The sequence below is a fragment of the Haemorhous mexicanus genome, chromosome 8 (assembly GCF_027477595.1).
Source record: "Haemorhous mexicanus isolate bHaeMex1 chromosome 8, bHaeMex1.pri, whole genome shotgun sequence".
Lineage (NCBI taxonomy): Eukaryota > Metazoa > Chordata > Aves > Passeriformes > Fringillidae > Haemorhous > Haemorhous mexicanus.
The window spans coordinates 15254572-15277447 of NC_082348.1; the positions used below are offsets into that span (position 1 = coordinate 15254572).

Below are 22876 nucleotides of genomic sequence, written 5' to 3' on the forward strand. Positions count from 1 at the left end.
TGGAGAGAGACTCCAGCCAAACCAGTATAACCCAGTCCAGCCCAGCACAGGACAGGCTGGTCCCAGTCCTGTTGGGTTAAAGATCCCTCTGCCAACCTCATCAAGAATGTGCCTTCCAGTCCCAAGCTAGCTTGGCATGTCCCCAAGCTCCTGGCAGCACCCAAAACCTGCAGGTCCCTTCTGCTTGGAAAGGGTGAAGAAAGGCACAAGAAAGGCTTCAGAAATATCAAGAATTTCCCTGAAAGACAGCAAATCCAGCAAAGGAGGCTTCTAACTGGATTTTTCTGAGGATGCTCTTTCTCAGGGCTGGAAACATGTCCTGGACAACCAAAGGGATTAGGCAAAACCAGATCTCAGGTGAGGAAGGCTTTCATCCTCTTCCTCATGGGAACCATCATGCCTCCATCCCCTGGGTCCCAGCCCCAAAACACAGCAGGCCAGCAAGCTGGCTGCAGGCGGGGGGGAAGCTGCCCTCGTTGACTTTGGCAGTGCATTTGTCTACACTGTCTTAGCAATTTCATGTCCACAGATTAAATAACAGATCCCCAGCTCCAAGACAGGAAAGTTAGCTTTGCAGCAAAAGCCTCAGCCCCCGGTATGCTGGGCTCCACCACTGCCTCTGCCACCAACCCTGGGCATCTTGCTTGGCCTTTGGCATGGCCACCATCACCTTGGCTGGCTGGGAGAGAGGACTTCAGGGTCCCAGGTACACTGGGAAACTACAGGAGCACTCCAGGCTGAGCGATTTTGGTTGCAGGGAGTGTTTACAGCAATGGGACAGGTGCGAGTGACCCCAAGAGGACCTGAGGCAGAGATCAGCCTCCATGACTGGTTGCACTTACCAGGACTTCTACCTGCTTGGTGATGCTCTCCCCCAGGGATGGCTGCAGACAGGAGCAAGGAGAGGGTGAGAAAAAGGCAAGCGAGAGAGAAGAGATTGAGAGAGGGACGCACAAACACACACATACAGCGGGGCCAGGGTCAAAAGTTCCCCCTGGCTATTTCTGGTGCTTCCTAGGAAATGCACCATGGTTCCGTTCCCTTCCCTGCCTGCCAACATGTCCTCTCTTCCTAAAGGCTGGGAATCCCCCAAAACCCAAGTGCAGAGCTTGGTTACTAAAGTACCAAGGATGCTGCCATTCTGCCTCTCAGCCACCACCACTGTCATTGGACCACTGTTGCCAGTGGGAAGCATCTGGCTGAACCCTGAGCTTGTTCCATGATGGGCACCTGGTGCCCCCCACATCTCTGGGATTCCAGATGGATTCTCCATGGTCAGACCCTCCAGCTGGGAAGTAAACAACAGGGCAAGCCCAATGCAGTCCCACACCCAGCCTGGCAACTGGCCACCACACCAGCAGGACCAGCTCCCCAAGATAAGCCTGATCCCACAGGGCCAGTGAAGGACCCCAGCAGGAGCAGAGCCAGGGTCTGAGATGCTTAAAACAGGGGAAAATTTGGTGACATGCCACTGGAGAGAGCTCTGAAAGGAGGCTGGGGACAGGAATTAACTTCCTGGGGTGGGGGAAAGTGTCTGGATCCCAGATATAAGAAGCAGGAGACAGATACCTCTGTCTGGGAATAGTGGTTGTGGTGCCTGGGGGTGGCACAGCAAGAGGACCCAGCTGAGTGGGTCCCCCGATGGGAGTCTTGGGACCAGGAGGTTGGAGGTCACCCCCAAAACCAGGTGGCTCTACTCTTGGGAGCAGGGCCAGAGCAGACATTTCCATCCATGAGGCAGGGCAAACCCTTTCAATTTCCTACCAAAGCCACAGTAACGGTCCCAGCTCGAAGCCAACATATTTTTGCTGTCGATAAGTGCCCAAGGAGGTTGGCAGGGGTGAGGGGTGCAGGCAGAGATTAAACCCGGGGCAGATAACCACCATGGGGCCCCAGGGCAGGCAGCATGTTCCACTCCTACCCCGTGCCCTTGCTCACTGGGCTCTCATACTGCTCTCAGAGCTTGCAGGTGGTCATCCCCTACACTCACTTTTCAGGTGAGACCCCTGCCCAGCCATGGGCTGCCAGCCCAGGGCCCCGTGTGAGGCACAGATATTGTGGCACTGCCAGGCTGCCAAGCATGAGCTGAAACCCTGCCAGGGCCTCCTCTCCCCGGCGCCTGCCCTAGCAAGCCTTGGCACACGTCTGGAGCAAAAAGGAAGGGCTGCTGCACTGGCCCCGGGCTATGCCAGTTTCCCTGCTGCCACGTGCCTGCTCTGCCTGCTGCCACAGCACCACCAGGCTGGGGACGGGGCAGGGGAGCTGCTCTGCTGGCAAGATGCTGCCTGGTAGGCACCATTGTGTCATGATTCCCAACCCTCTTGCTGGGCATGGCCCTGCTCCAGGTGGCATCCCAGTGTCCTGGCGTCCCCAGAGCCCAGCCATGGCCTGAAGCCATGTGTGGCAAAGGACTGGGGCTGTCTGCCCCACACCTGCCCTCCCCAGCACAGGGTGAACGGAGATGATGCATCCAGCTGTTCTGCTAGCGTAAAGAGGGGACAGGGTGGAACAGCCTGTGTCACCCTGGCTCCAGCAGATTACTGAAGGCCTGTAGGACAGACAATAGTAGAGAGTGACAATAACAAGAGCTCAAATGCACGGCCTTGGGCGCCCAAAGCCAAAGGCACATCTGGTACGGCCATCTCCGGGTGTGCAAGAAACCGCCCCAGATCTGGCCAGGGAGGGAAGGCCAGGGGACCCCAGAGCCCTGGATGGTCACGTCCTATCTGCCTGTACCTCTCAGCAACCCTGCAAGCCTCTCTTCCCTGACAGCTCCAGCTCCAGGAGGCCTGTGATAGCTAGGCTGCTCCAACTTTTGTTGCTCAGCTGTGGGATGCCCTTCAGCCAGCAATGGTGGGGGGCACAGATCCAAAATGGGGGTGCCCTTACCCTCAGCACAGGACCCACATCCTGAAGCCCCAGGACAGAGAAAGCCCCATACCCATAGCAGGATGCTTCAGCATCCCCAGAGCCCTGGCTGTCACCCATGGCTCACAGTGGAGGTCACTTACCAGCTCATAGTTGACAGTTGGGGAGCAGGGGGTCACAGCCTGCAAGGAAGTAGAAGAGAGCCAGGATTAGTCCCTGAACATCCTGTCCAACACAGGGCACAAGTAGAGACTGGAATGCAGCATTCACCCCCCACCTATGCCACAGGGAATACAAGACCCAACCAAGGAAATGACAGGGGCATCCATGGCCTTGCCACCCCAGGCAGGAGCAAAGGCATCATACCAAAGTCAAGGCTGGCTTCCTGGGAGTGGGAGTGGGCTCAGGGCCATGACAGCTGTGCCATTCATGCCATTCATCCTTGGCCAGGGAGCCAGGACAGCCCCAGCCCGGGTGGGCATGGCGAGCACAGCACGGCACAGCGCAGGGCGGGCGCCTGGTGCCAAGAGCAGCTCCTGGAACAAACCCCAGCCCAGCCTCGTGAGCTCCTGCAGCCGCCAGCTGAACAGCCCAGCTATTGTTACCTTAATTACCAGCGGCAATTACTGACAATTAACCTTGGGTTTTGTGTGCACCTCAGTCCATAGGGAAGCAGTAGCGTGCCAGGGTGGGAGACGCAGCACCTCGTAGGTGCTGGGGCAGCGGGCACAGGCACTCCAGCTCTGTGTTGGCCCAGAGGTGCCAGCAGTAGTGGGAGGGTGTGATTCAGGGCATTTTGTCCTCTACAAATCCCACCAGGAGCAGTGATCCCCAGTGAGCCATCCCCTGACCCATCCCAGGATGGAGCCAAGATGGCAAACACCACTCAGGGGCTGGTCCCCTACCATGGCAGTATGGGGACCCACTGCACCCCACTCTGCCTCTCCTGCCCCTGGCCATAAAAAGAAGGATTTGCCCCAGGGACTCCACTTGGAGCACCCCTATCCCATCCCATCCTGGTTCCCAGAGCACGATGCCCAGCGCCGGCTCCTCTCTCCAGCTACCAGCCTGTTCTCATCCCGTCACACTGTTTTCTTCAGGGGTTCCTCCTCCTCCCGTTCCCTTCCCCTGCGCATTATTATTATGATTTTATTCTAATGCAGAAACGCTTCCATAAAAGGCCCTTTTCCCTGCCCCGCGGCGCTGGCCCCGCGCCAGCCTCCCTGGAATGTTCTCCGGCAGCGGCAGCGAGCCGCTGCTGCGGACCGAGCCGGCGAGAGCTGTGCCGAACCGTGCCCCACACGCTGCCGTGCTCTTCCCCCGGGGATGCTCAACAAGCGCCCCTGACCCCCGCCCAGCCCCAGCTACAGGGCCAGGGATGGGGGAAAATGCACAGCTCTCCCACAATGGGACACACGGGTCCCACAGCCAGGTAGGGTCCATGCTCAGTCCTCCTCTGCTGTCGGCATGAGGAAGTTTGCAGGCTACAAATGCACCTCTGGCTGGAAAAGGGAAAAAACTGGGGTGCCTGTGGTTCTATTTCCCTGCCGTTAAGGATTCTCTGATGTGTAATATGGGCTTGTGCTCACCCGACACCACTCTTCCCATCCACGGGAGACAGCAGCTCAGGCTGTATGGCACTCTCGCATCCCAGAAAGGCAGTTTTACAAGGACTGCAGGAATGTAAAGCTGTTTCCCACTCTCAAGTTTGGCTCAAACATGCTCCCAGTTCAAGGAGGAGGAGGAAGACCCTGTCCCAGACAATGGACCTCTCCCTAGGGAAGTCCAGTTCCTGACCTAGAGGTGTACGAGCACCCCTTCCTGCCCCACGGGACCGGTGATAGTATCACTCCGTACAGCCCTGCAGCGACCCCCAGAACAGCCACCACCTCTGTCCTCAGGGATTCCTGCATCCGTCGGTGCAGGGAGGGGTGGGAAAAGCAGGGAGATCCGCACACCCCTGGTCCAGGCTTCGCTTTGCCGTGGCAGACACAGCGGCCTTTCTTCTCCCCCTCACCGGTGTTTGCATTCCTGCCGGCTGGCCCCCGCCGCCGACCCCGCCGCCCAGCAGCCCTGCCCAGGAATGCGAGGAACGAGGCGCAGCAGGGCTGCCGCCCACCCCACCAGCCCCCCATGGTCCCCCACCCGCCCATTCGGCCCCCCAGGTCGCAGCCCCATCCCTCCCAGCAGCCACATCCCACGAGTTGCTGCCTTGAGACCCGAGTTTTGCCAAGCAGAAAAATCACTTTCCCAGTAAATGAGGTCCCGTGGTCAGGAGTGATAGGAGTCTCTGATGTCTCATAAAGGGTTGGGCACACCCTGCAGCCTTCCGCTGGAAAGCGATGATGGGCTCCCTCGCTCATCACCAGCTGTCACTATACCTAGAGAAACTCGATACCTTTGACACGTCCAAGCCCAGAAATAAACACCTGGCTGGCAAACCCCTGACAGTCCCTGGCCACACCACCATAGTGCAGGGTAGCTCATGAGACCCCTCTTCCACCTAACCCCTCCAGCTGCAGCTCAGGGACTGACCTCTGCACCACAGATCCCGACAGGACTTCAGCACCATTTCACAAGAACTGAGCGAGGCTGGAGGAATGCAGACATCCCAGACGTCCACCTCCTATCCAGGGATGAGACACCTCAGAGCCTTCTTCATGCTGCAACCACTGCTCACACCTCCCTCCCTCAGCACCTCCTTCCTCTCCCTCCTCCTCCCTCAGTAAAACAACCCTTGCACCCATGGAAGTGCCCAGGGCCACTGCCAGGTCCTGCTCCAGCGGAGCATCACCATGGGTTGTAGCCCCAGCCTGCAAGATGCCAGCAGGGCAGGGGGAAAACAAACCTCCATGGAGGGGTGCTGCGATTCAGGAACGGGCTGGATCAGTGCAGCACAGGGGTCTCCCCAGCTGGGCTGCTGGAGCCAGGCGAGCACTGGCCCACAGCCCACAGCACGGCCCGGCCGGCTGCCGGTGGGTGATCCAGGCCCATCGCTGACGCATATCCCTTCCTTTGGGTGGCGGTTTTTGTTTTTCCCTTCCCCAGGAGCTCCGATAAACATTCCGGAGCTGGACGATATCCGGGCTGGTGCTGACCCTTACTATGCCAGGAGCAGACGCAGCACCAGCCACCCTAGCCCTCACACAGACCCCCCAGAGATGCTTCCCATGGCCAGGCACTGAGATGTTGGCAAGCCAGTCCAGCTGGTGTGGTTGGAGCTGGAGACACGCTGTCAAAAGGGACATTGACATCCCAGACCCTCCCAAAGCAAGCCAGATTCACGGCCCCACTATTTAGAAGGAATGTGGACCCCAAGAGAGGGCATCAAGGCACCCTACTCCCTCCAGCCCTGTAAGTGGTTCCCCTGCCCAAGCCACCCTGTGGTCTGGAAATGCAGTTGTCAAAGAGGAATGTGACTCAGTGGCCACATTGGCGTCCCACAGGACAATGCTTGGGCAGCATAAATGCCTGCTCAGCCCATGTGATCCCACCTCATGGGGTCCCACATCACCCCATGAGGAACCACTTCCTCCCAAGCAAGTTCATCTCAGCTTTGTGCCGCTTACATCCCAGCTGGGCTGTGAATCACTTCCCCATGCAGCCCACGATTCTCTGTTCACCTCGAGACCCTGCCTCAAGTAAAGGGGATCCCAGGGACAGCCATAGGCCACAGCAACTTCTCCAGCCATTCCCAGAGCCTTTCCCCTATTTACCAGTCCCTCCAGCCCAGCCACAGCCACCCAACCCTGCCGAGCCCTCTCTTAGCCACAGTGTGGGGCAGTATGAGCTGCCATCAGGCACCTCACAGCAGAAGACACTTTTGGGGGACAGGTTGGCACCATTAAACTGGGCATGTTGGGGAAGGTTTTTCCCTCTCCAGCACCCCTGCTCCCCATTCCAGCTGCAGCATCATTCTCCCCTGCCAGGCATAAGGGACCATAGTGTCTGTGCTCTGGTCACCCCCCTGCCCTGCACAGGGGTCAGGTACCCTCTGCCCACACCACAGGCTGGCTGCTCCTGCCCTCACATTTTTTGCAGCTCTGGCAAAACTCCTGTTTATGCAACATGTCCCCGGCAGGAGGACGGCATGTTTCCATGCACACCCGCTCCCCCCCTCTCCAGCTCCACCCTGCCTAGCACAGCCCCAGTGTGTGAGGCACAGGGCAGCCACAGAGAACCCCAGACCGCCGGCATGGGGGTGCCTGGGAGGAGGCAGCACCCCGTGCATCCCACAGCCCCTGTCTGCTCCTACCAGTACCCAGGGGTGCTGCTTTTGGGACTTCTTCCATCGGGTGGGGGTAACCGGCAGATGCGCCGAAGGGCAGGGAGCGGCTTGGCCAGCAGCTCAGGGTGAGTCAGACTGGGCTGATGCTGGGGCACAGAGGTCCCACTGCTCCCAGGCTTCCCTCCTAGCATCCCCAGCCCACCCTGCAGCTGGGTCAGAGACTGTCACTGTGCCATCCTCTCCATGCCTGGACAGCACTCATGCCAGGGCAGAGGCCATCAAGTCTACCCTGCCCCTGCATTCTCCAAAAGATGCTGGGGGCACCAGGGAGAGTACCATAGGGCAAAGAGCCACTCAGGGATGTCCCCTGAAGTGGGACAAACGGTATCTCCTGTCTCTCCCCTGGTATGTTGATGAGGAGCCGCCCTGTGGCCCATCCCCGCCAGGAAGGCGGCAGCAGGACCAGGACAGAGGTTACCCAGTACACACGGCCCTGCAAATCAGGGATGAAACGCCACAGGGGACACCAGTCATTCCACCCCACAGTGGCCATGGGGGCCACCACTGGCACCCCATGACCCCCTGGGACACACAGCACACTGGGACAGTAACGGCCCAAAGCAGCCCATGGCTGGCCTGGCCAGCAGCCCTGGCACAGGGGTATGGGACAGGACAGGAAAAACAATGTACAGAGAAGCTTCAAGGGGTTGCAGTGGAGGCAGCTGCTCCAAAATAGCCCTGGTTTCAACCCAAATAAGGGCAGGTCCCGGCTCCAGGGCGGTTTCAGCAATCAGCCTCAGTGCTGCCAAGTGCAGATGAGGGGAAGGGAGAGAAGGTAGCATCCCTGACCCTGTGTGGGGGGAGAAGGGTGTTTTTGGGGGTCAGGAGGGGGACAGAGATGCCTCCACATGACCAGGACAGGGACTGTCCCTACTTTGCTTGCAGGAGCTGGCTCGGCACAGGGCCGGCCACAGGCAGGGATATGCTGTGCTCCAGTGCCTAAAAAGGCAACATCTGGAGGCAGCAGGTCTGGATCCAGCCCCACGGGCCAGCACGCGCCTGCCTGGCTCTGGCCTCCCAGCCCCAGCCCTGCCCTGCTCTGCCCCCAGCACCATGCAGTGTGCTGCCACCCCACTGTGGGGACACGCCTCAGCCCAGGCCCATGGGGACCCCACAACCAGCCTAAGGAAGAGCATGGGGTCATGCCCCCCTCTGCACCAGACTTCCCCCAGAAAAAGTACGAAGATCACCCCAGCCCCTCACTAACTCCCCAGAGCCAAACCAGACACCAGGATGGGCCAGGGAGCAGCTTCTGCACCAGGGACAGGCTGGGAACAGAGTCACACCAGGACTGGCTGGGACAGACTCTGCTGCAGGGGGTTTCATCAGGACTGGTCCATGAACAGGCTCATACATTGGATTGGTCAATGCATGGATTCTCACATGAGATTGGGAAGCAACTGGATTCTCATCTGGGGCTGGTCTGTGCGTGGACTCTCACACAGGACTGGCCAGGAGATGGATTCTTACACGGGATTAATCACTCCCCAGACTGTCCCATAGGACTGGTCAAGCCCTGGATTCTGACAGGGGATTGGTCGGAGCACTGACTCTCATGCAGGATTGGTCAGAGCAGTGATTCCCACACAGGACTGGCCAGCGCTCGGATTCTCACATGGAACTGATCAACAAATGGATTCTGACACAGAGCATGGGCACTCCTGTGGGACTGGTCAGCACACCAGCCTGGTAGCACGCTGTGCCCCACCCTGAGCCCAGGGCGGGATCCTTCCCACACATCCACTCTGGTGGAGCATCATGCAAGCCCCCTTCTTTGCACTCAGACCCCACCGCACACTTTTGGCAGCCTCACAGCATCAGGGGCATCTGCCAGTGCCCATGGGCCTGGGACCCACCTCAAGGGGTGGTTAAGGTGTCAAAATAAGCCCTGGCTACCCCGAGGGGTCTTAGCCCCCAGTACTGAGCCCAAGAGCTCTACTTGTGAGAACGGGAAAGGCCCAAGGCAAATGGAGACTGGAGTCAGTGCTGTGTCCTCACCCTGCAGGACAGAGCTGAAAACACTGCAGGGGACCTGAAATGCTGAGCAGCACCTCCAAAACTGGTGTCCCCCCAGTCCATAGTTTTGAGGAGATGAGGGAATTGGAGGGAGAAGTGGAGACAAAGATACACTCCCCCTACCCAGGAGCTGTGCTGTGGGACTGCTTTCTCTCTTGTGTCCCAAAACCCATCAGGGAAGCTCCAATGCTGATCAGGGTCTGCTGGCACTGTGACCAGACACCCTGGGAACAGGCTGCATAAGGCTAGGAACCAGACAGCAGCAAAGCAAGGAGGGTTGCCCAGGGCATAAGGAAATGGACCCCCCTGCAACTCGAGACCCCAACAGGGCACGTGGGTGAGCACAGCTCCAAGGCCCAGCACCTTGCCCGGGGCCAGCAGGATCACTAAGAAGAGGCTTCGTTAGAGTGGGTGAGAGCTGGAGCCTCCTTTCCCACAGATACACCTTCCCTGGAGGTGGCTTCAGACTCCAGACAGGACACACGTTGTCTTCCCAGTGCCATCGTGCTGTTAGGGTCAAGAGGTGCCTGCTTGGTTCCACCCCAGAACGCACAGACTCAAGTGCCATGAGCACTCAGGGGGTGCAGCCACTGTCACCCCAGTGTCCCTGCCAGCTGTCCCCCAGCACACGCACTGGGATCACCCACCGCACCACGGCTGACGCCAGCGCCGAGCGGGCTCAGGCGCCCGGGAACGGAGCACTTCTCTTTTTTCCCTTGTTTTCCCCTTAAACGCAAGCGGACTGATGCCTCCCTCGCTCGGTCGTTTCCTCTCCCAGCAGCACAGCCCAAAAACATCTGCGCTGGGACCTGCCCTGACGGAGTTAACCCTCTGCGGGCCCGGCGGCGCCGAGGGGCCGGGGATCCCTGCCCGGGGTGGGGGGGGAAGGGGGGCTGGCACCCGCCGGGGCTGCCTCGCCACTCATTAACTCGGAGTTTAACCATTGACGGTCCCGCCGGGGAGGGGGGGTTAACCCGTGGGCTGCCAGGGTGTCCCGGCCGCAGGGCAGCCCCCCAGTGTGTCCTCCCCGCGGGGTGACAGGAGCCCGACATCGCCCCCCCGGCTGCGGGGCGGGAGCGGGGTGCCGGGGGCGGACCCCGCTTTCCCGCGCAGTCCTCGCTCCACGGGGACGTGTCCCTACGCACTTCGGGAAGGCGAGGGGGGGACGCAAACCCCAGAGCCTGTGTGTCCCCCTCCGGAGCGCCCTGAGAGTCACCGGCCCTGGCTAGGCGGGGAGAGGGGCACGGGGGACGCGGCCCCCGGAGCCGCTCACAGGTCCCTGCCGGCAGCAAGCCTGCCCTCGACCCCTGCCCAAGTCCTCCTCTCTGCGAACACCGCATCGCCCTCTTCAAGCCCCCCCGCACCCCGAGACCCCTTCTAGTGACGGACAGCTGCGGACCCCCCCAACACCGGGAGGCAGCACCCCCCTCCATGCACCACCCCATCACCGCTCGAATGTCACGCGTGGCCCCCGCCCCCTGGAGAGATGACACCCCCTGTAGCACCCTCCCTGCCGGGGGGCCTGGAGACCCTGCGCCCTCACCTCCCGCCCGTACCTGGTTCATGACGCTCCCGAAATCCATCCGGGGTCTCGCCTGCCTACATCCGAGAGGGACGGCACCGCAGCCTCACCTGGCCCGGGGGGCGCGGGGGGCGGCCGGAGGGGCCGCGGGGGGCAGGCGGGAGCCCGGCGTCGCCCGGGCGGGCAGGAGTGAAGGCAGACTGCAGGCAGAGCCCCCCTCCCTCCCCGGGCCAAGCCTGGAGAAGGAAGGAAGGAAGGAGGGAGGGAGGAGGGAGGGGAGGGAAGGAGGGGAGAGCCGAAGGGTTTCGCTCCCCAGAAGCGGGACCCCGGCGATGGAGGGGCGCGGGGAGGTCCCGCCGGCTCCCCGCTCCCCTCCGCACCCCCGGGGCGGCCGGGGGCTGGGGAGCCCGGGGCGCCGGCCCCTGCCCTGGGGAGGAATGGGGTCCCGGTCGACTTTTTCCACCGCTCCTCTCCCTTCTCTCGCTTCTTCTCCCTCTTTCTTCTCCTCTTCCCTCTCCCCAGCTGCACGGCGCGCTCCAAGTCCGGCCCCGCTCCGCTCCCCTCGCCTCCCCCAAAAACGCCCTTAAAGGCAACCGGGAGCCTGACTCGAGCAGCTGGCCCTGGGGCAGGGGTGCCGGCAGGTGGGCAGAGCCCCCCCCCCCAAAAAAATAAAAAATTATCCCCCCCACACCTCCGCCACCTCCGCCTTCAAAGCCCCTCGCAGCCGGTGCCGAGGGGCCGTGGCGGGCGGCGGGGTGCAGCGGGGTCGGGGCCTTATCGCCCCGCGTGACGCCACCGGCGTCCCTGTGCCCTTGGCGGGGGGGTGGCAGGGACCGGTGTGTGGGGCCCTGCTTGGGGCCTGCCTGGCACCCCTGGCACAACTTGGTGCCCCCGTGCCATATGCGGGACCAAATGCCCAACTAATGGTCCTTGGGTGTCCCACTACCCCAGCGTTGGAGAGGATATGAAGATTTATCAGCCCGCCTCTCAGCTAAAAATCAAAGCCAAAATGCTGGAAAAGCCCGGTCTGTCCCTTAGCGCCTAAAGTCATGCCAGTCCCAGCTAGCCTGTCCCAAACCTGGAGTGTGCCCAGCATCCCCCTGGCCTTCCTCCTGTCTCCCCTCCACCTCCTTCCTTCTCCTCCTCGGGGGGCTGCATGTCGATGGATGGAGCCCCAGCCTCCCTTGCTGCCCCTGGGGCAGCCCAGCCCCAGCCCTGCTGAACAAGCAAGTGCTCAGTGGCAGGAGACCCCAAAGAGGAGAAGCCCACCAGCAACAGCCCAGAGAGTGGCGAGCTGGCCAGGGAGGCAGTGAGCCAGCAGCAGCCCAGTGCTGTTGACATTTTCTCACCCAACGCCTCCCCGTTCCTGTTTGCATTTCCGTCCCGAAGCCGTGGGCTCAGCCAAAAGGCTGGAACTGGCTCTGCTGGAGCGGTGCAGGACCCCAACACCCCTCCTACCTCACCACTCCTTCAAAAGTCACCAGGGAGGGGTCTGTGGTAAGGGGCTGTCCCATTGCCCACCTCCAAGTACCCCTAAGGGACATCACACCTGTGAGTACACTCCAATTCAAGATCTTTCCCAGTCCCTCCATGCCTCAGCTTTCAACAGTGCCATGGGATGGGAGCACCAAAAGGCACTGTGGGGACCTTTCCTGCTGCCAAGGACAAAGCACCAGAGCCAAACATCTCTGGTGAGCATCTCCTCATCCCCCTCCCAGGCAAGCACCAGCCAGCCCTTCTGCCCTCCCCAGCACCCAACAGCACAGGGTCAGATCCCAACAGCCACCACTCTAGGGAAAAAACCCCATGGCCGGGATCCACTGACACCCCTAAACAAGTCCCACCATCCCCACAGCCCGCAAAAACCAGGCATCCCAAAAAGATGGGAGTGCTGCAACAAGGATGGAAGGGCAAAGAACATCCTGCACCAGCAGTGCACAGCATGGACCCCAGCCCAGCTCCAGCACAGACCCCTGCACAGGCCCCAGAGCCTAAACTCCTCAGAAGGAGACCACAGGATGGCTCCCAGGCCCTGGGAAACATCAGCAGAGGAAGAGCTGGGGCCAGATGGGAAAGTATCAGCAACTAAATGGGATGGAAATGAGTGGGTGAGCGAAGAGCACTGATAGAGTAACCCTGTCCTGGTCCCCGGGGCAGTGACAGGAACTGTCCCCTGGGGACATGACGTGTCCCTTTCACAGGACACAGCCAGAGAAGTCCTGACAACATCCCTGAACTACAGATGTCAAAGTATCTCCCGGAGCCATAGGGTCAAAGTGCCAGTGGGAGCAAGTCCAGCAGTCTGCAAAGTGGCTCCAGTGACTGCCAGGCCCCCAGACAAACCACCCCTCACATGAAACAGCTCCTCTGTGACCCAAAACAAACACCCTTGAGCATCATTACCCCAGATGTCAGTGGAAGAAAGACCTGGGGACCAGGCAGTCAGGTGTGGTTCATCTCCAGAGATTACAGAACACAGGAGACAAGCCCCAGTGCAGGGTCTGTAGAGCCCCTCTTGAGCCAGACTTTTCAGCTATTTTGGGATCACTGCCACCTCTTGGAGGGTCCTGGGAGTTCCCAGGGACCTGGCACCCTTCCCAGGGCAGGTATCAGGAGGAGTGGCCGTGGGGGATGCAAACTGGTCTGGGAAGGGAGAAAACCAATGGGAAATAAGGCAGGCCTGCACCCTGCTTCCCACTATGACAGGGCTCTGGGAAGATGGATGCAGCCCTAGGAGCTGCCAAGGAGGGAGGCTGGTGGTCCCCGCTGCCTCATGTGACACCTCCCAGGCCAGTCCTCACCAGTGCAGCGAGCATGAGCAGTCTCAGCATCCCCTCTCCCCTGCCCATCCTCTCTGAGCAGCACCCCGAGGGTGCAGGGAAGGGCCCCAAGTCCTCCAAGCAGCCGAGCCGGCCCCCCACCAGAGCTGAGAGGCCGAATATTTGGGCAGTGACGTAAAGAAGGGGAAAAAGGAAAGAGGCAAGGGGAAAAAAAAAAAAAAAACTCCCTCCAGGACCTGCTGCACAAATACAACCTGGAACAGCACTGGGGCAGGGCTGAGCCCCACAGCTCCCCATCCCTCCACCCCAGATGGGCCCATGCCAGGGTCGAGGACACATTCCTGCTCAATTCCTTCCCTCCCCCACCCCACCCCCTCTGTTGTGGAGACCAGGGGTGTTGCTAATTACCTGTGCCAAAGCACTGGGGAGGTGGCTTTGAACGGGGCCATCAGGGACAAGGACCTGACGGGCAGCTCCACTGTGACCAGTACGTCATCCCCTCGACAGCACGGGGAGGAAGCGGAGTGGCTCGGGCAGGGAGCAGGGACCGCACAGCCACAAGTCCCATAACAAGAATCTTCCACAGCTGGGACATGGATATCCCCTCCTTGCAGCCCCCAGGAATCTGCAATACATGGTCTGGCCATATCCCCCAACACTGCCTGGGCCCCTGGCCATGGCATGGCTGGAGGGTGGCAATCACCAGGGGTCAAGCCTTCCTGGAAGTGTCCAACCATGCCTTGCCTCAGTTTCCCTTCCTAGTTCTGACTAGCTTAACAAGCAGGGGGTATTCCCAGCACCAGCTGAGGGGTGGCACATCCCCTCACCCCCACCACCACCCCCTGCCATGGGTCCTACACAGCCATCCAAGGGCCCCTCAGCGCCACGGGCACTGGGAGCGATTGCTCTGGCCGGGACATGCCTCGCTGCCCGGCCCTGGCCCTGCTCCAGCCCCCGGTTTAATGATGGACAAACCTGCCCCCCCCGGAGTCCCATCACAGGGGGCACTTGAAAAACAACCCAGGCCTGGCACAAGGCCAGCGGGGATGGATGGCAGTGAACTGGGAGCACATGCATGTGACCACCTGCCTGTGTGTGAGCGTGCTCACGCACACAGATGTATGTTCTTGCACACACGTGCATTTCCCTGCAGCTCGTGCACTCGTGCATGCATCTCTGAACACACACGGTCACACACCATGTTCACATACACAGGCACACACACATGTATGTGGCATGGCTCCAATGCACTTTTTCACCTCCCTAGGAAGAGACACTGGGGGAACAACCCCTAGGTCCCTTGCCCCATGCTATGTGATGTGCCTCAGTTTCCCCTCTTGGCACAGCCCAGCACCCCCACTCCCCCAGCACTGCTGGGCCTCTGTGTGGCAGTGGCGAGCAGGGCAGGCTGGAGCCTGGCCAGGCCCAGGGGCTGGCACAGGCGCCATTTCCCAGAACCAAGCACCAGCAATCGCCAGCAATTCGGCAGCCAAACGCCACAGCGCTCCCTGTCCCCCAGCCAAACCATCCGTCATGGGGCCAGCTCCCACTACGGGAAGCAGCACAGTCCCCCATCTTTTCTCAGCCTCTCCAACCATCATGGCAAAATCTGGCCACTGTCAGAGTGAAGGCACCCCGGGGGACGGAAACACTCCTAGTATATCCATTGATTTGGGACATGCCTGCTTGGCCCCACTGCTCGGAGCGTCCTCGATCAGAGAGCAGTGTCACCACTGATCCTGGCTGTGCCACTGCCAGCACATGCCACCCACAACACAAGCTCACCCACGCCTGAATGCAGACACAGTACTGCACCCCACACCATATTCCCTGCCTCCTGCTGCCCCCACACAGGGCTCGGTGACTCAGTTTCCCCTCTTTTCAAAGGAAGATACACCCCCGCAGCTTTGGGCAGGCAGTTTTGGTGCAGGGAGGGAGGGAGGGGCAGGCTATGTGTGTCACATACATACCAGGGTCCATCCATCCAACCGTCCCTCTCAGAGAGAGGGAGGGAAGTTTGCTAAGCAAGGAAAAATCCCTGAGCAGAAGCACAGGGCGCAAGAAGGGCCTTACATGGGCATGGGAACAGTGTTGTGCTTCCCAGCTGATGAGTGTGCAGCTGCCCTGGCCCCTCCACAGCCACCCACGGGCACCAGGCATCCCACCAGCATCACTGCCAGCACAGGGCAGTGGGTTCCACCACTATTGTCTCACTAGCTTTCAGGCAGGATGGAAACTTGAGGGATGCAGGTCACTGCCAGGGCACAGGTCCTGCCCTCCCTGCTACAGCTCTGCCTGCTCACTGCCTTCTCATGGAGGGGGCACTCACTAGCACCCCAAAAGCTCCCAGGCATCCCCACATATACTCCAGTGCTCCCCTCCCATTATTCCCATCACACCCATGGAACCCCCTGGCACCCCACACTGATTACCAGGAGTACAACTCTTTTACACCCCACCCACACCCCCCTTCCCTTCACCTGGTCCATCTGAGGTTTGTAAGTGGGGGCATTCCCTCAGCTGGGCCAGGACTCAGCTGGCTGGGAGCTGGCCATGCCAGGGGGCAGAACAAAGAGGTGGAGCAAGTCCCAGAGAGGTAAATATGGGGACCAAAGAGCAGACACTGCCAGTGGCATGGTGGGGCAGATTCCAGGGCCAGGAGACACCAGAGCCAGAGGACACCAGGACTTTGGCAGCATATCCAGGGCAGGAGGAGGAAGCACTGCAGGGCGCAGCTGCCAGCACTTTGGGGGTGTGTTCATCTTCCCTCTCCAAAGTATCCTGGAGGTGCAGGGGTTAAACATGAGGGACTTCAGGTAAACAAGAGGCCATTTTTGCTCCATGCCAAGCCCCCTCCCCACGTGCACCCTCCTCGGAGACCCTACAATAACAAGCTGGCGTGTGAGTCAGCTGGCCATTTGCCCGACCGGAGGAGCCCCTCCCTGGGCGCTGGCCCAAAGGAGCTCTGCGGAAGGCCCCTGGCCCTGGCCCCATGCACACTCCCCCCAGCAGCAAACCCCTCGGCTAGCTGGCCCCACCGAGGGGGCTCCAGCTTCCAGCAAGCGTGGGAAGGGTGATGGAGGCTAATGAAATGCAGCCGGCCGAGAGAGCGAGCCCTGGGCTGCCCATGCGCACAGCCCAGCCAGATGCTGAGAGCCTGGTATGACCCCCCTCTTGGTGTACAACCCCCTATCAGACATCAGAGAATCCCCACTGGGTTCACACCCAGACACACACACTTCATGACACTCCCTCCTGCCTGGAAACCACTGGCAGATGCTCCCTGCCACCATACCACAGGCATCCCCTCCTGCATGCCCCTCCCAGCTCTCCCCACAGCACCCCAGCAAGGCCACCTTCCCTGGCCTCAGCCTTCCTGGCATAGGCTGCCCAGGGTGACACCGGGTCCTGGGGTGGCCCAGAGTTGACAGAGGGTCCTGGGGCTGGCACAGCTCCACTAAGCCTCCCAGTCACCTTTGCCCAGCCCACTCAAGGCCCAGGGTACCCCACACCCCCACTTCCCCCAAGAGCCCAGCCAGGGCTCGGTGCCAGGGCTGCTGCCAGCGCCTGCCCTGCACCACCACCCATACCACGGCACCCTGCAAAGCCCAACGTGTGCCTGGCCCCTGGCACAGCACCCCCCCTTCCTTCTCCCTCCCTGCCCAGCTGGGTACAGGCAATGGGCACGGGAACAGGCATGTCCCAGCCTACGCTGTCTGCCTGGGGCATGCCAGGCTCTTCCCGCCCAGGATGCCAGCCCCAGAGGTAGCTGGCATACACACCTCCCCAGGGATTAAGAACACGAAGCCTCCCCTGCCCCGGCAGCACAGTAATGGGCACCGTGCCCACCTCCAGCTCCTCGGAGAACCTGGGTTGCTGTAGGGTCCCCCTCTGCTGGTGCAGCAGCTGGATAGACAGACACCACTGGGCATCCTCAGTTCCACTGTCTCCTGCCAGCAAGATCCGCCCCTGGCTGGGCATCAGCAGAGCTGCTCAGCCTGTGTGCGCGCAGCTGGCAGCGCTTGGCCGCGGCGCATGGCACCCACGTGCGGCAGCACTCACCCTGGCAAAGGGCACCCCACTCCAGGCACTGGGGCACAGATACCTGCTGGTCTGCTCTGACAAGGGCTGCACCCCAAAACCCAGCCTATTACACAGCCAGGCACATGCTGTCAGTGACCAGGCAGCAGGGTGGCACTGTCACCCTCACTCAGTGGTGACACCAGTGCCACCATGACCAGCCCAGAGCCACCAGCCCATCCAGTGGGGTCAGCTGGCATGGACCGTAGCATCCACCTCTGAGTTCCCAGCACCTGCAGGCAGGGCTGGGGACACCTTAGAGCACTGGCCTTACCTTGGCTTGGCACTTGGTGTGGCAGGAGAGCTTGCAGCCTGTGGGAGAGAGAGGAGAGAGGGTTATTGGAGGCAGGAGGGGGAGCAGTGCCGGGGGGCAGTCTGCAGGCACCCCACATGCAGGGCAGGAAGGAGGGGCACCCAGCACTGCAGGGCACTGCAGAGCACCTTGGCACTGAGCACTGCCAGGACGTGCACACGCGTGCAGGGACGCCCACACCTCACACCGGTGTGCACACATTCCAGGTGGCACCAGCATGGCACAGCAGCAGGCACTCCAAATGTGGCTCTGGGGCACACACGCTGCCCACGTACCAGTGAGTGTGTGTGAGTGCAAGCCCCAGCGCCAGGGTGAACAACGTGGAGGCAGACCATGCACACACAGGTCTCATGGGACCTCTCATGGGGTCTCATGGACACTGGCATGACTGAGTGCGCCACAGGGGTGCTGCCATTGCCTGTGCTCCCTCCCTCCTTCCCGTGCACTGCTGCTGCACATTTTCACCCATGCCCCACAGAGGGCACGTGCTCATGGGCAGTGCAGGATTGTTTGCCACTGCCGGGGACACACACTTATACAGGGCACCACTACACTGACTCAGTAGCCCCGCAAAGACACATGTCCCATCCCAAGGGGACACAAGGGTCCCCCCCCACGCAGCACGGCCACGGCCGCACCCGAGTCCCTGTTCCCCTTGGGCCTGCTTCCTGCAGCACAGGAAGCCTCATTGTTCCCATTTCCTCTGTCCGCCCCTCGCACGGGGCTCAGCGACACCGCACACGTGCGAGGGCTGGCGGCCCCACCTGTGACCCACTGGGTGCCATGGGCAGCAAGCACGGCTCAGGGGTGACACCCGCATGTGTGCACAGACCCCCGCCCATGTGCACATACGTGGTGGCCACTGCACACTCACTGAGCTGACACACAGCCACATACACGTGCGACACCTCAGTGTCTCCATGGGCCGCTCTGGCCTCCCAGCCACCTTCCCACCCTCAAAGGCACCACACATACTCTCTCACAGCCACAACCCTCCCTCTAACACACAGGCACACATGTGTGTGCACAGATTGGCATAGGCACATGTTCCCACATTCAGATCCTCATGCATGCAGGCATACACACACATCCCCGATGTCCTGACCTGCCTGGCGCGTCCCTGTGCACACGCATTCCCACAGCCCCAGCTCACCTCTGCAGGTGCTGCCCTGGCGTGTGATGGCCTGACGGCAGATCCCGCAGGCCTTCACCTTCTTGAAGCTCGTCATCTTGAAGGAGTGTGCTGGAGGGGCCTCCAGGTCCTGGGGCTGGGGGGAACACGGGGCTTTGTCAGCAGGAACAAGGTGGCACCAAGTCCCAGACACTCAACTCTGACCTGCCTGTTTCCCCTGGGCAGTTCATCCTCCACCCATGTCCCCCACACGACTTAACCTGTAGCTGTGAATGTGAACTCTGCAGCTGCGGTGCGGGGTATGGATATAGGATATGGGGTACAGGGCAAGGGATGATGGGGAGTATGGAGGGGGGATGGGGGTACGGGGGGGGGGGGGGGGGGGGGGGTGCCACTGCATCCACCCCTTTAAATAGTCTCTGCCGCCCCCTGGCGGTGCGTGCCTCTGTGGGGTGTGTGTGTGTACATGCACACACTTGTGTGTTGACACGTTTGTGCATGTGCACATATATGTGCGTGTGCATGTGTGTGTGCACGCACAGATTGTGTGCACAGATGTGCATGTGTGTGTCCATGCTGTATGTGCTGTGTGTGCACATACACAGGTGTGCACAGCTGTGTGCATGCGCGTGTGTGAGCACATATTATGTGTATGCACAGATGTGTGCACACTCATGCCTCCCTGCGTGTGGGTACATCTCCGTGTATCCCTGTGAATACATGGGACATGCCCATGCACAAGCATCTCTGTGAGCACGTGTGTGTGGGCACAGCTGTGTATGTCTGCACACACAGGGGGTGAAGATGCTAGAATGCACATGTGTGTGTACAAACTCATGTGAACATGAGGACGTGTGAATGCACAAAGATAAATGTGTAGATAATACATGCATGTATTTGCATGTGTGTGGGTACACAGATATGTGCACAAAAACCTATGTGCACACCCGAGTACGTGTGAGTGCTGCCAGTGCTGAGGGTGTCTCACTGTCATGCTGTGTTTTGGGGTGCATGCCAGGCAGCGTGTGCTGAGGTGTGTCTTGGAGGGGTGACAAGGGGCACAGAGCCCCCTTAGCATGAGCAGCTGTGCCCACCCTATCTGGCACAACCCACAGCAAGAGGAAGCTGATGCCACGAGTGTGACTGAGTGCAGAATGGATCCAAACTGTGCAAGCGTGAACTCTGCATGTTCATGCATGGGGGTTGAGGACAGGGAAGGGTCTTGGCACAGCTGCAGGCAGCCAGTGATCCTGCCGAACTCCCAGTTGACTGTTTCTGGAGGGGGGCAACCCTTGGCAGCATGCCAGCCCTGCCCACCCACCCGCTGCCAGATGAAGACGTGAGCCCCTGTAAATCCGTCTTTTCATGCCAAGACTAATGAGATTAAGCAGAGGCCCGGCGGCCCCCCTTGCCTTGGCGCCCCACTCTCCTCCAGCACACTGCACCAGAGCCAAAAGGGATGATGCCAAAGTGTCAGGGGGCTGGGTACCTCCCCACAAAATTCTCTGCCTCAGTTTCCCCAGTGCAGACAGAGACAGGAGATGGGCCATGCATGTGCACTGCACGCACGTTTGTGTGTTTATGTGTGTGTGTTTGCAGACACCCCCGGGGCTGTGAGGGTGCTGCACATGCAACATGCAGTGTCTGTGTCATGGCACTGCGTGCACATGCACACCTGCAGGCACGTATGTCCCCAGCAGCCACAGCAGAGCAGTGGCACGGGCTCATTGTTCCCATATGCAGGTCCACGTGCCACCGTGCCCACACTCACACAGGTTTGTTCATGTGCGTGCAAGCCCCTCTTCCCTGGGCACCTGCTCCCACAGGGCCACTCACGGGTGGTGCCTTGGCAGCCCCCAGAGCTGGTGCCACCCTGCTGGGTGGGTGTGTACACACACATGTGTGTGTTCAGACGTGGCGTCACCCACCCGGCAGCCGTGGGAAAAGCTCCCCCAGGACAGGGGCTCCCACGCCACAGTTGCTGGGTGACAGTGAGACCTAATGATGCCATGAGCTCCTTTGCATATGCAAAGCAGCATCATTGCTGCAGGATGCCCCGGGAAGAGGCCTTGCCCCCCGCTCCCAGGGACCCACTGGGATGCACAGGGATGCCGACACATCTCCCATGCACGTACCCCCCAGTCTGCCCTGTCCTCTATGGCTTCATTAACAGTAATTATCCTCACTTGTGAAAGAGCTGTCCCTTTGATTCCCACACCCCCAGAGTCTCTTCTGTTTGTCTCATTGCCAACACCATCACTGTGCCAGAGGGGGACCAACCCAGCACCCAGCTTTATGCCCCCCCCAGCACCCTGCTGCTGGAGGGGCACTCTGCCCACCCAGTGCCACTCTACCAGCCAGGGAACCAGCCCATTCCACAAAACAATCCAGTCCCAGCTCCATACTGGCAGCATCCCAATTAGCCTCCCTGCCCCCAAGGCTGGAAACTGTTGGGGGGATGCAAGGGCACGGGCTGGAGGGCTTCTTGGACACCTCTCATGGGTACCCACCCATGGGTACCCACCTCCAGGGACCAGCACCCACATGGTGCAGGAGCAGGGGTGCAAAGGCATCCCTAGCTGTGGGGCCTGCCAACACACAGACCAAAGGAGGCTGGAAGGGGACCCAGGTGTCCTGGGCTGGAAGAGGCACCAGACAGAGATGCCAAATTAATCAAGAGCTGGGAGACCTGGGTTCACTGCCCAGCACTGCAGAGAGTGCAGTGGCAGTGGGGGGGAACCTGTGACACCCAGTTTCCCTGAGGCTGCAAAGCCAGGGTGGGTAGTGAGCACAGCGACACCTGGTCTTCTAGGCTTGGGTCCACCCCGAGTTTTGCAGCCCACTGGGCCCCAGGACCCAGCTTAGTGACTGGGGAGAATGCAGAGTCCCAAACTCCCATAACTAACTGGATCCCCCCCAGTTTTCCTCCCTGCCCTTCAGTGGAGTAGCAGATCCTCTGCCCCAGGGGATGGTGGAGCCCCCAGTCAGTGATGCAGGCTTGGGCGTCATGGGGGATCAGCCTCCCACCCTCCTCAAGCCCACAACCCTTCCACACACAAATCCTTCTACAGCCCAATATGTCCCGCATCCCATCCCTGTCCCCCCTCTTCGTGTACCCCCCAGCCTACTGCCCACCGCCACTTCTCTCTCGGGCTGGGTCCTGCTGTGCTCGCCACAGTCCCCGGCGGTCTCCCGGCCCCGCTCCCGCTCCGGTCCCCCCAGCCCCACGCCGATGTCCGGCCGTCCCTAGCGGTCTCCGCTCTGTCCCGGTTCCTCCAGAGCCGGTCCTGGTGCCGGTCCAGCCCCGCCAGTTCCCCCTGCTCCCAGTTAGCCCGTCCCCGTGCAAACGCCCCCGCTCCGTCCCGCTCCCCTCGCATCCAGTCCCATCCACCGCCCGCTCCCGGGACCAGCCCCGCTCCGCGACCCCGGGACCCCGCGGCGCTGCCGTGCTGCTCCCCCCGGTGCGGGTCGTACCCAGAGCAGGCAGGAGAGGCACAACCCGGTCATGCTGCCCGCGGCTCGTTCCCGGCCGGCCGAGCCCCCCGGCCCCTCGCTCCGCCCGCCCGCCCCACCCCGGCCCCTCGCCGCCCCTCCGGCCGGGGGAGGAGGGGAGCGGCAAAGGCCCCCCGACCCCGCAGCGCCCCAATTGAGTCGGCCCGGAGGCGTCTGGGACACCCCCACACCGCCAGCAGAGGGGCTGCGGGACTGTGGGGGCCCGGAGTGGGGCCGTGCGTGTCCCAGGCCCTCTTCTCCACTCACACACATTTGGGATCCATTTCCTCCGCTGACCGGGGGACACCCGCCACCCACGTCACCCTCATCCCTCCTCCGGCCTCCGGCGGGTCCTGCGGCAGGATGCACCCCCCCCATCCCCAGC

General features: G+C 61.0%; 1 protein-coding gene across 16 annotated transcripts in view; it reads right to left on the reverse strand.

Annotated features, from left to right (window-relative positions):
• TNS1 (tensin 1) overlaps positions 1-22876 on the reverse strand; it is a 66357-nt gene extending 43481 nt beyond the window's left edge. For 8 of the 16 annotated variants that reach the window (XM_059852812.1, XM_059852826.1, XM_059852821.1 and 5 more), the window contains exons 1-3: positions 19021-19135; positions 17829-17866; positions 3012-3050 (exon numbers count right to left, since the gene is read on the reverse strand). In XM_059852812.1, coding sequence (XP_059708795.1) covers positions 3012-3050; positions 17829-17866; positions 19021-19096 — 153 coding nt within the window. In that variant the 5' untranslated portion in view covers positions 19097-19135. Of the gene's footprint in view, positions 1-3011; positions 3051-5403; positions 5505-5716; positions 5840-10728; positions 11313-17828; positions 17867-19020; positions 19136-22758 lie in introns of those variants that run through there. The other 8 variants (XM_059852823.1, XM_059852822.1, XM_059852814.1 and 5 more) reach the window with 7 other exon arrangements.